Consider the following 12,655-nt stretch of genomic DNA (forward strand, 5'->3'; position numbering starts at 1 on the left):
TGGCATGTGGTCCGGTCTGGAGCTTTGCTGATAAAACGCATGATTCGTCAGCCAACTGCTCCTGCCTGGGAGATCAGTGGCACCAGTGATGCTTTTAAAGACACTTCACACCTTTAGAATGGAATTTGGCTTATGCTCGATTCTGGGAATTTGACCCATTGCTAGAGTATTTTGTTATAAATGTTGTTTGAGTGTTAAATAAGCAAATACATTTTTTTCTTAAAATGCTAATTCTTTGAATTTACCATTATAATTTGGTATAAAATCCAAATATAGTATAAACATCTATTAGCGTTTAGTTCCTTCTGTTTTTTTATAAATGTGTATCTGCAAATTTTGTTTTTAAACGCCAACAATTCATTAGCTTTCTAAAATTACACAAATCTGCCGTTGCCCGAGTCCCCGGGTAGTTTGCGGTAAATGAAGGCTGTCATAAAAATGTCACAGGTCCTGCGGTGAATGCATGTAACACTAAAAAGCTGGCGAGACCTACGTATTTGATAATACCAGCATGGCTTGGTGGTAGCTTAGTAACCTAACATCTCAGAACCATGACACGTTCATTATTGTTCGATGCCTTCTGAAAGAGTGTTTCCCAAACACTCCTTATCTGCAATACTTCAACAAATGATGCAGTTGAATTACCATTATTAGCATATACACAAATTTTTCAACATTTCAATGATTATTGTGAATAACATGAATGTTTTATTTATAATGTTCAAATAAGATTGCTTTTTAATGGCAGATGTTTCTATCCACAGGGATTATCGGCAAAGCCATGAATGAAGGTAGGAACAATATCTTATTTGTATTCGCATGATTTACTATTAACAAAAGATATACTAAATATACCAATTCTAAACATGTAAGTTTGTCAGATTTTCCCATTTTGACATACTATCCTTGATTAAAAACTTTTTGCAGTTAGCTGACACTTGGAGAGAATCGAGCCAAATGTTTTCCCCCGTGTGCAGAGAATCAGATTAAAAGTATCTCTCTCTCTCTCTCTCTCTCTCTCTCTCTCTCTGTGTGTAGTATTTCCTGAAGGGCTTTAGATCTGAGCTATTGCTTGTGTTCGGGCTGCGTCTTTTGATCGTATGTCTACCCTTCACTCACAGACCTGCTGTGCATTTTAAGCCGGCTGCTCTCCGTGGTGCTGAATTAGTCTCTCTTAGCTCGCAGCTCTCCATGGTGCTGAACTGAAAACGTCTGCATTTATTACATCTCGTGCTGTTTTCAGAAACCCATATGCCGCTTCGTACACCCTAAATGCGTCCGTATAAGCCTCCACGCCATTTTGGCTCGAGAATGTGTTTAGCTAATAGCTGTGATATGCGAAACGAACAGTGAAGTTAAAGAGTTTCTTTTTTTTAAGTGCAATCTCTACCTACTTTAGTTTCTTGTTAGATTCCTGGTTGTGAAGTATAGACTACTAAATGGGTGTTTTAAAAGGGATATGCTTCCACTGTTCAACTTCCGGTTTACGGGAAATTACACAGGGATAGGGTGATTAAAAGTATGTAAAAGTATGATTAAAAACACGCTGCAAACATGTAACAGCATTGCATCGGTATGTGTTGCTTGGCAAGAAATACATTCCTTGGAAGAAATAATATTTTTATTAGGTTCAGATTTGAAATCTTGTTACTTTGTCCTCACGGGAGAGACTCCTCGAAAATATTACTTCTCTACAGGCCGTGTCTAATTTGTTTTTTATCTGTCACTGACTGACAACCACAAGCCACAGACGAAAGGACAAAAGGTTGTGGCTAACTCGCAGACGCTGCATAGCCGGAATCTGCGTCTGCGTGCGCGCTCACTTTATAAAAGCCCTAATGTGTCAGGTGTCATGCTGCGAGAAGTACCCTAAATTATGCCACACTCTTTCCTTTTCAAGCGGATAAACCTTCCTTCTAAGTCATTTTGCGTAGTCAACATCAATTGTTGATCGCCATCGATGAGCAGGTGCACTTATCCCGGACGCGCGCATAACCATGTCAAGTTCACCAGAGAAATGCTCACCTCAGTTTAGCAGCGTGTTTTGAAGTGCTTGAGAACTTTTGATGACGGGAAATGAAACGGTGTCAGTGCCTCGAAAAGCTCGCGCTAATAGCTTTCGTGATTTATCGAGCCTTACTGGCGTGTTTATCACGGACTCTCTTATCAACTGTATCCACTTCAGTCAGCTTTTCAAAGCCTCATTCAAGCTTATCCGTACAGAGGCTTCAGTATAGATTGAGAACGCACTTTATTCGGTCCTGCTTAATGTTTGTGGGCAAAGTTTTCTTTAATGTTGGTTTCAGTAACGCGGTGACTTGAAAACCAACCTTCAACGACTCTGTTTTCTGTTTAATAGCTCTGGCGATTTATGTATCATTATGTCTGTGTGATTTATGCTCAGGTGGTCAATTTAAGTATCCATTTATGCTGCGTTCAATACAACTCGAAGTTAGGATTGACACTTCGGATTTCCCATCTCAAAGCGGATATTACGTCTGGATTTAGTCACGTTAACATGTATAAGATTAAAACATGCTTGCTATTGAATTAATAACATTATATCAACATTAAACAGTATATATTAACATTGAAGCTTTTCCAGATTTTTTTTTGGATTGAGGTAGGAACTATATTGTAGGTCTAGTAGATGGTTTCATCAGACACACGCGCAGGCCTGAAGTTAACTTCCGGTCTGTGTTTGATCATAATATAACAATTTATTTCATATTTAATTTAAAGTAATATTTTAATCTATATTAATTGTATCAAATAAATTTAAAACTACTCAACAGTTATTGATTCTTTGGATGTTTTGGCCACATAACCATAACAAAATCCCCCCCAAAAAGTATCAAAAGTAACAACCCCCCCAAAAACGACTCAGACTTTCGACAGAGAAACGACTCGCTTAATTTCATTGAACGACTAAAACAAAACCAATAAAAAACACAAAGCCGTTCCTCCCCAGCAGGCCTCTAATTCTTCCAGACTTGTTTCTGTTCACACTCCAGCAGAAGTGGGAATGCTGGAATGAGATGAATGTTTTCCGGGACGCTCGTCTCATTAAGGGAATGTTAGCGTTTAATTGGGCAATAATTGCACCTGCACATCAGTTCCCCCCGTCATTAAAACTGGTTAATTATCCTCATTAACAGAGCAGGCGGAGGGCGTAAGTGGGAACAGATGACTTCAGTAAGCACAAATCGTGATCACTGATGATCTGAGATGAATTTAAATCTTTGGTTTTCGCTGTGGCAGGAGCTGGTGGGCGGCCCAGAGGGCAGCAGAAGTTCTTCGGGCTGGATGGAGATGAAGAGGAACACATCAGTGAGTCTTGCGTTTGTCATCTACGTTTCTCCATCCTTCGGGTAGAATCCAACCGCTGAACAAGTGTACTTTTTCACCTTTGTATTGAACGTGTGCATTCAAGTAAATGAGAACAAGATATGTTTTTCATGGTATGCCAATATAGAAAATAAAGGCCAGTCTGTCTCTACACTTCAGTTTTTTCATGTATGGAGTATAATGTGTCTCTTCTGAGCTCTGATCATTCATTTGATCTTTTCAATTTGCTTCCTTGTTAACTGTTTTGTTTACTGAAAGGTTTAAACAGATGAGGTCGTACCTCAACATTGACCTTTGATTTCCGACCTTCCGAACAATCGAGTTTTAGAGTACCAAATTGAGTAACTTACTAATCTTTCACTGCGGGATGTTATAAATGAGAATTTATGCTCATTTTCATCGCCTTTGGCAACTGGTTGTCACAATGTTTCTTTTTGATTTGGTAGTCTGGTAGGTATTTTTGCAAAAAAAGGCCATTATAGGCTATTGAGTAATAAAAATAAAAAATATATTTTGTTCGTTATTATATAAAATATAATATCATACATAGAACAAATATAATAGGACTGATGTTTTTCAATTAAATATAAAAATATATTTAATTTACCAAGTATATAAATTATTAAATACAATTTATAAAATAAATAATTTGAGATGATTCATTGTTTATATATTTTAACATTTCAGTTTAACTTATAATTTACTTAAATTGTATTAGTTAGAAACATTTAAAATGTATTATTTACCATAATATAATCATCTTTACAAAACAATACATTATTTCAATCCAGTTCCAAGAGATGAAAGTCTGCAATTTTACATTTACAAGGTCCTGCACCGAAGGCGTTGTAAGTTATTCTCTCTGGGCATCGCAGGTTCGTGTCGAATGGACGTTAAAGAAAACCGCAACCTGGACAACCTCTCCTCGAAGGAGGGGCATCACATAGCCAATGGAAGCGCACGGGGATTAGGCAGGAAACGCCCTCTGGAAGAGGGCAACAGAGGTCACGGGCACTCCAAATTCCGCCCCAAGAAACGCAGGAAAGTGCAAGGTCCGGTCTTGCCCAAGAACGCTCTCATGCAGCTAAACGAAATCAAACCAGGACTGCAATACAAGCTGATGTCACAGACTGGTCCCGTGCACGCGCCCGTCTTCATTATGACAGTCGAAGTCAACGGACAGTTGTTTGAAGGCTCGGGGCCGACTAAGAAGAAAGCCAAACTGAACGCTGCTGAAAAAGCACTACGCTCTTTTGTTCAGTTTCCTAACGCGTCTGAAGCACACCTCGCCATGGGCCGTACGCTAACGGTCAATGCAGACTTTACGTCAGACCAGGCAGATTTCCCAGACATGCTGTTTAACGGATTTGAAACTCCAGCGCCACCAGATGACCTGTTCTGTTTGAGTCTGAGCAGCAATAGAGCTCTCCAGGCCATAAGCGAATACCCGCTTCCCGTGACCCTTAACAACAACAGACTGGCGAGTCAATCCCTCGCACCACCTGCGCCTCTAACAGCACCCCCTATAGGCAGCGGCAAAAACGCAGTGATGATCTTAAATGAGCTTCGGCCGGGACTGAAGTACGAGTTTGTGGCGGAGAGCGGCGAGAGCCATGCCAAGAACTTTGTTATGTCGGTCACCGTGGACACGCAAATCTTTCAAGGTTCTGGGAGGAATAAGAAGCTGGCGAAGGCGAGGGCGGCCCAGGCGGCGTTATCGGGACTGTTTAACATGCAGCTAGACCAGACACCATCTCGGCAGCCAATCCCAAGGGAGGGACTGCAGCTACACCTGCCTCAGGTGAGGAACTTAATAGTACGTTACTTTCGATGTGATCACGTTTTATAGATAGTTTACCCAAAAAGGAAAATTCTTTCATCTTTTATTCATGCTCATGTCATTCCAAACCTGTATGAGTTTCTTTCTTCTGCAGAACACAAAAGAAGATATTTTGAAGAACGTCGGTAACCAAACAACATTGACACCCATTGACTTCCATTGTATGGACACAAAACCACTATCGTTTTTTGTGCAAACCATAAGAATTGTACGATTTTACAGTTTAAATGTATACTTAGCTTCACGTAACCGGTTACGCCTATAGATTCGACCTTTGTCTCATTCATCATGCTTGATATTATAAAAAAAGTTTAATGCCATTAAACTCTATGCATCGGTGGCTTTGCTTAACTATCATTTGTCCTCATAAAGCCGCTGCCAGTCTTCATTGAACGGTTTTAATTAAATCAGAATCAAGACACGAATGTTTCGGTTGGCTTTGAAAGGAAGTCAAGCATTAAACCTTTAATCGCGGCGCTAGTGTACACGGCATTATTTACACATCCTGTTCATAATCCCTCCCATCCCCCCCGATAACAACACAATCAACACAATCTTAATTAAATCAGATACAGGAGCCGTTCTTAAACGGGATACCGCATTTAGTTTCCCGTCCAACGCCATTCTTGCATGTCGCTGTCGACTCTTTTGTCAGTGGAGCACAAGAGAAGATATTTTGAGAAATGTCTCGGCGGTTTTGTATCAACAGATTGGGGTTCAATGTTGTTCGGTTACCAGAGTTCTTCAAAGTATCTTCTGCCGAAGAAACCGGTTTTCATTTTGGGGTTGTTTGTTTTGAAGGTACTCGCAGACGCCGTCTCTCGTTTAGTTGTGGAAAAGTTCAGCGAGCTGACAGACAACTTCAGCTCCCCGCACGCACGCCGGAAAGTCCTGGCGGGCGTGGTCATGACAACCGGTACGCGCCACACAAGAATGACCCTGTGGTCATTTTACCGTATGATTCTGTTCTCTTTAATAGTTCTGCTTTTGAGCCGTGTTGTTATGTGCAGGCACGGACGTAAAGGATGCTCAGGTTATTTGCGTTTCTACGGGAACCAAGTGTATAAATGGAGAGTACATGAGCGATAGGGGTCTGGCCCTCAACGACTGCCACGCCGAGATCATCGCGCGGCGATCGCTCATCAGGTACCTCTACGGTCAGCTGGAGTACTTTCTTAGGTGAGACAAACACGTCTAAAATTCTTCTTAGGTCCCTCTCAAAGTTTACACTCATTTTGGGAGCGTTTCTTGGTCCAAAATATGTCTGGTACAGGAGGAGTCATCAATGTTTTTCAATGTCAGACATGAAGGAAAAGCTAAACAGCTCTTTTATCGGTTTCTCTTTTCTTAATCTCACAATTACGCCCAAATGTTTTAGTTCGAAATGTGACAAATCATTCACATCAGCTGCAGATATGAAAAACTATTTTTGGATATATTTTCAGATGCGGATAATGAATTAATATGACACGGCCATGTGTGTAAAACCGCTCACTCGCGGCCTTTATTCACCGTGAAATAATAAATGACGGATTTGATGAATTGTGTGACAGGCCGTGGACCTCTTTTCAATTATTTGAAAGCCCTCTTAGCCCAGATCACATCTTAATGTGCGTGGTTTCTCTGTAGCGACAGACCCGAGGAACATGAGAAATCCATATTCAGATGGTGCAGCCAACGCGGCTACCGGCTAAAAGACAACATTCAGTTTCATCTATATATCAGCACGTCACCCTGCGGAGACGCCCGGATATTCTCACCCCACGAGGCTGGCACTGAGGGTACGTAACGTTTTTGAGATCGATAGATTGTGGATTCATCTGTTGTGTTGTTGTAAGCCTATACAAGCTCCTTTTTAGACCAGGGTGACCGGCATCCAAACCGCAAGGCACGCGGACAGCTGCGGACCAAGATCGAGTCCGGAGAGGGGACGATACCGGTTCGCACGAGTAACACTATTCAGACCTGGGATGGAGTCCTGCAGGGAGAGAGACTGCTGACTATGTCGTGCAGCGACAAGATCGCAAGGTACGATGTCACTCCTGGAGGAAATGTGATGATGTCATCAATAGCTGGGGACGGGTTTTCCACGATTGTCTGCGATTGTATTCTTTTGTATTTTGGGTGAATTGTTTTCTATTTTAATTCTTCACATTTTTTTAAAGTAAATATCTTTATTTAGTTAACGGTAATTCTCCAGTACACTACATATGTTTTTATATACATCTATTTATTAAGCAGATGTAAAACAACTTATAAAAGATGAAACATTTCACTTTTTTTCAGTCAAAAATAAACAAAAAAGTAATGGTTTATAGGTAAATGGTTTATAATTTGATCTGTCGGATCGTCATTTGACATAAGTCAAGTATCCTGCAATTTTATGATCTAAAGATAGATGGCGCTATTGAGGTAATGTGAAAAAGAAGGGCAAACAAGACTTGAAGATTTTAGAGGTGGTTGGAGGAGAGGAGTTTAAAAATAAGAAGGCTTGGTGATGGCTACTTTGATTGGCTAACACTTTAATTCGAAAAATTACGAAGATTTCTACCCCCCAAGACAGTAATCATTTGTTTCGGTCAATTTTGATTTGAAACCTATTTTTGTTGATTCACATTTTGTGATCCGAGATCTCGTAAACATCTTTCTTTGATTGCGCTATAAAATATGACTTTAGACCGTGATTGATGACTGATGATGCGTATTAAGAAGACCGCTGGCGTTAGGTGGCCCACTTTTGGGAGTCATTCACATGTCAACCGCTTCCCGTGACTTACCTTTCTTCGCACCCCCAACCACCTTTACCGATTTCCCCGCATTAGCATTCTATCCCACTCAGGCACTCAGAAAGCAGCTGATTGGCTGTCGCATTGGTTCTGAAACCCCAATCACTTCAGCTCTCTCCGGAGCGGGCGGCACCCTGGAGCCGGGGCATTGGGTCCCTGATTAGGGCTCTGATTATGGCCTCCAGAAAACAGCCATCCTGCTGAGGGAAGCCTAGCGCCGCAAACACACAACCCCCAACTAGGCACACACGTCGCACGCTTGGAAACCCACTCCAGTTAAATGTCGTCGTTACGATCCAGCTGCTTGCTGAGACTTTTAGAGCGCGCTCATGCATGACCCCACCCTGAAGGACTCGGAGAAATCACAGTGATTGGGTTTATACACCCAGGTGTTATTTTGCTTATGGCGTAAATTCGGCCGCATGCGAGCAAGTTTGAAACGTCGCATGTTCTGTGCCGGGCGTTTCTCTACGACATAACAATCGTGCCGTATGGTCACATCCTGACCTGGTGAAATTAAAGGTGTTCAGAGTTCACATCTGTGTCTTTTTTCAGTTAACACCTCTTTTGATTTTTATCATCATGTGTCGTCCCCATAGATGGAACGTGATCGGAGTGCAGGGGTCTCTTCTGAGCTATTTCACCGAACCCATCTACTTCTCCAGTTTAATTCTGGGTAGCTTGTACCACGCTGACCACCTGTCCAGAGCCATGTACCAACGGATCGCTGATATTGATGACCTGCCCCAACCTTTTCATATCAACAAACCTCTGCTCAGTGGTAAGATAGATAGATAGATGGATGGATGGATGGATGGATGGATGGATGGATGGATGGATGGATAGAGAGATAGAGAGATAGAGAGATAGAGAGATAGAGAGATAGATAGATAGATAGATAGATAGATAGATAGATAGATAGATAGATAGATAGATAGATAGATAGATAGATAGATAGATAGATAGATAGATGGATACAGTGGATGGATGGATGGATGGATGGATACAGTGGATGGATGGATAGATGGATACAGTGGATGGATGGATAGATGGATACAGTGGATGGATGGATGGATACAGTGGATGGATGGATGGATGGATACAGTGGATGGATGGATGGATACAGTGGATGGATACAGTAGATGGATACAGTGGATGGATGGATGGATACAGTGGATGTATGGATGTATGGATGTATGGATGGATACAGTGGATGGATACAGTAGATGGATACAGTGGATGGATACAGTGGATGGATGGATACAGTGGATGGATGAATACAGTGGATGGATGGATGGATGGATAGATGGATACAGTGGATGGATGGATGGATACAGTGGATGGATGGATACAGTGGATGGATGAATACAGTGGATGGATGGATGGATGGATAGATGGATACAGTGGATGGATGGATGGATACAGTGGATGGATGGATAGATAGATGGATACAGTGGATGGATGGATGGATACAGTGGATGGATGGATGGATGGATGGATGGATGAATGGATGGATAGATGGATACAGTGGATGGATGGATGAATGGATGGATAGATAGATGGATACAGTGGATGAATGGATGGATGGATGAATGGATGGATAGATAGATGGATACAGTGGATGGATGGATGGATGAAATGTTGTATTCCTTTGTCTCCATCTCCAGGCATCAGTAACACAGAAGCGAGGCAACCTGGAAAAGCTCCCAACTTTAGCGTCAACTGGACTGTTGGTGATCAGGGTTTGGAGATCATTAACGCCACCACAGGGAAAGACGACGTCGGGCGACCATCACACCTCTGTAAACACACCCTGTACAGTCGATGGGTCTGTCTGCATGCCAAGGTAAACACAAACCTCCACTTTAGTATGTTCTGAAAAAATCGATATCTCAAACATCTCTTTACCTCTATCAGCTCACTGAGACTCTAAGGATACGAGGATCTCGGCCGACCTCATACCACGAGGCAAAGGAGGCGGCCCTGGAGTATCACACAGCCAAACAAAATCTCTTCAAAGCGTTCTATAAAGCAGGACTGGGCGTGTGGGTAGATAAACCCATCGAACAAGACCAGTTTTCCCTCAACCCCTGAGAGAGAAAAGCATGGATGGCTAGTGACTTTCATACACTTACATGGGCCATTCTGTCACCCTTTGTTATTATTGCAAGTCGCTCTGATAATATCCTGTTTTTAATGACATGGTGAGCTTCATCTTAAAAATATCTCAAAAAAACTTTTTCTAGGTTAAACTCTGCAAGGCGGGTTGAAAGTGTTACCCAAATGCTATTTTATACTTAAAAAATGGCTATTTAATTTATTATATATGCATTGCTGTAAGTTGTTATCATATTATTTAAAGATTCAATTATGGGGTGTTTTCCCGGACAGGTCATCTTGAACCAGGACTAGGCCTATTTTATCAGTTTTTACATATTATGCAAAAAACAAAACATTACTGTTTGCATCTTGAGACAAAAACTAAAATTTGAGTTAATCTGGAACTGGTCTTAAACCCTTTTCGGGTAACCGGCCCAAAAAAAAGCATACGTCATAACATACAAAGATGTACACTTAATAAATGGTTGGGTAAAATATGGATAAATCCAAACTGTTTATATTTTAGCCGACCATGGGTTGAACCAGCCCAGGATTTTGTAGAGTTTAAGATAAGACAAGCCGACCAGAAAAGGTGTTTATTTTAAACATTTATTTAATGTTTTAGCATGAATTTTATAATGCACCCACTTTTCAATTCAGTAGTATTTCATGTACATTTTTAATGTTTTCCTTGTCACATAATTGTTAGTTTCATGTTAAGAATGCATTTTCTCACGAAACAATAAAAACGGCATCTTTTTACATGCAGGAATCCAAAACTTATGTGTAAGATTTCTGAACAAAACAGAACATGTTTTCAAAAACATCCGTTTGCATGATTTAGACATTATTAAGTCAATATTTTGCTTAAATGAAAAGTTTGTCTCAAAATCTAAATGTTGTTATTTCACCTGAGACTAAAAGACCCACTTTTAATTTGATAAAAGTATACTTTTAAATATACAGCACTAGTAAAGAACTAGTTTTAACTACTGAGAAGTACATAAAGGTAAAGAAGTATGCAAGAATCCTTTCTTATTTATAGTTTAAAGGATGTGTAGCACACAAATACAATTTTGTAAGCGTTTTTAATCCTTAGCTTATCAAAGCACTTTTAAATATAGGTTTGTTTTAAGATTTCGTGCACATTCTATAATCTTTGGCTTGGAAAATGTTCATGATGCTGCGATTCTGGATGCTTTTAATAATCTTTCCCCTTTGGACTGGTTGCGATCTGCTTCTGCCGGGGAGAAATCTGAACATTTTCACTTTGAACCTGTGCATCCAAACAAAGACAAAGAAGAAAATAAATGAGAAGAAATCTTCAAGAAAATAAAACTCCTACAATATTTTGTGGTTTATGTCATTCACGCACTCTTATCGGAATCGATATGTCATCCAAACGTTCACTGCTCGTGTTTCTCTCATAATCCTGAAAGTCACATTTCATGGATGACTACTAAGACTTTGGAAAGCACTTAAGTATTCAACAGACAAAAGGATTTAAGACAAATTATTATAAAAGTGTTCGGTGTGTTTTTACGAACAAAAGGTAGTGGATTTGTTTTTGAAAATACTAGTTCCATCAAATTATGACTTTTTTTGTTTGTCCGCAAAACAGGCCGGTCTAATAAAGCGATTAGCAGTGCTGTAATCGCGACGACTGGCGGGAAATTGTGTTTATCGCTGCTCGCGGCTCTTCCAACAATGCCACTTTTGGTTTTAAGATGCTTTTATCTCCAACTCTGTTTATTCACATTCGAGAGCGTTCTCTGCCTCTTATTTCTTTGTGCATTGGCATTCATCAGATTGGAGGGCCGAAGTCTCTAAAGCACTTTTTTGTGTCTGACATAATGTTTACAGGGTTCCTTTGTGATGTGTTTTCCAGTATTTTGCGATTGGCTAGACTTCACCAACAAAGAGTCGTGAAAAACAAGCTGGTGGTGAAAGTAGAAAGAATATATTTACCATTTATGCTTTTATTATTATTTTCTTTTTATTGTCACTTTGCCAGGTCTGGAAATGACCTGAATTCCGGTTGACCTCGGGAACCTTCTATGTTACAACGTTATTGTACATTTTAATAAAGGTTGTATAAACGATATAGCTATATATTTGATATGATTATTTATGTTAATCCGCTGATCAAGGTTATTATAGTTTACTACAAGTAGCCTACTGAAAACTTTCTGTTTATTGAAATGAAATCAAATATTTGCCTAAAAATTGTTATAAAAAAGTTCATGGAAATACAAATGTTGCCTCCGACATAAACTAAAATAAGTTTAAGGCACTAAAATTATAATTATAAACAAAAACTACAATGAAATAATACAGTAAATTAATCTTATTAGGCATCATACAACAAAATAAACAAATGAATAATAAAATGACAAAAGTAGGTTACAGAATTGAAAATATGTAACTAAAACGTACACAAAAATGTGTAATAAAAATGTATATTTTCTCATGAGAGTTGTCAGATGCCAAATTCTGCATATTTTTTCCAATTCTACCCATGATGCGTCTGTGCATGGCATGCCGGTCCGGCTCATATCAGCTCTTCACACCTGTGTGAGGT

General features: G+C 40.1%; 1 protein-coding gene across 2 annotated transcripts in view; it reads left to right on the forward strand.

Annotated features, from left to right (window-relative positions):
- The window catches only part of adarb1a (adenosine deaminase RNA specific B1a), a 24,707-nt gene extending 12,537 nt beyond the window's left edge, over positions 1 to 12,170 (forward strand). For both annotated transcript variants that reach the window (XM_079471600.1, XM_079471599.1), the window contains exons 2-11: positions 765 to 791; positions 3,262 to 3,330; positions 4,224 to 5,149; positions 5,990 to 6,104; positions 6,199 to 6,367; positions 6,818 to 6,969; positions 7,048 to 7,216; positions 8,574 to 8,755; positions 9,642 to 9,820; positions 9,892 to 12,170. In XM_079471600.1, the coding sequence (XP_079327726.1) occupies positions 782 to 791; positions 3,262 to 3,330; positions 4,224 to 5,149; positions 5,990 to 6,104; positions 6,199 to 6,367; positions 6,818 to 6,969; positions 7,048 to 7,216; positions 8,574 to 8,755; positions 9,642 to 9,820; positions 9,892 to 10,068 (2,148 nt within the window). In that variant the 5' untranslated portion in view covers positions 765 to 781 and the 3' untranslated portion in view covers positions 10,069 to 12,170. The remainder of the gene's footprint in view (positions 1 to 764; positions 792 to 3,261; positions 3,331 to 4,223; positions 5,150 to 5,989; positions 6,105 to 6,198; positions 6,368 to 6,817; positions 6,970 to 7,047; positions 7,217 to 8,573; positions 8,756 to 9,641; positions 9,821 to 9,891) is intronic.
- Positions 12,171 to 12,655: the final 485 nt, after the last annotated feature.

The sequence above is a fragment of the Barbatula barbatula genome, assembly GCF_947034865.1.
Source record: "Barbatula barbatula genome assembly, chromosome: 13".
Classification (NCBI taxonomy): domain Eukaryota; kingdom Metazoa; phylum Chordata; class Actinopteri; order Cypriniformes; family Nemacheilidae; genus Barbatula; species Barbatula barbatula.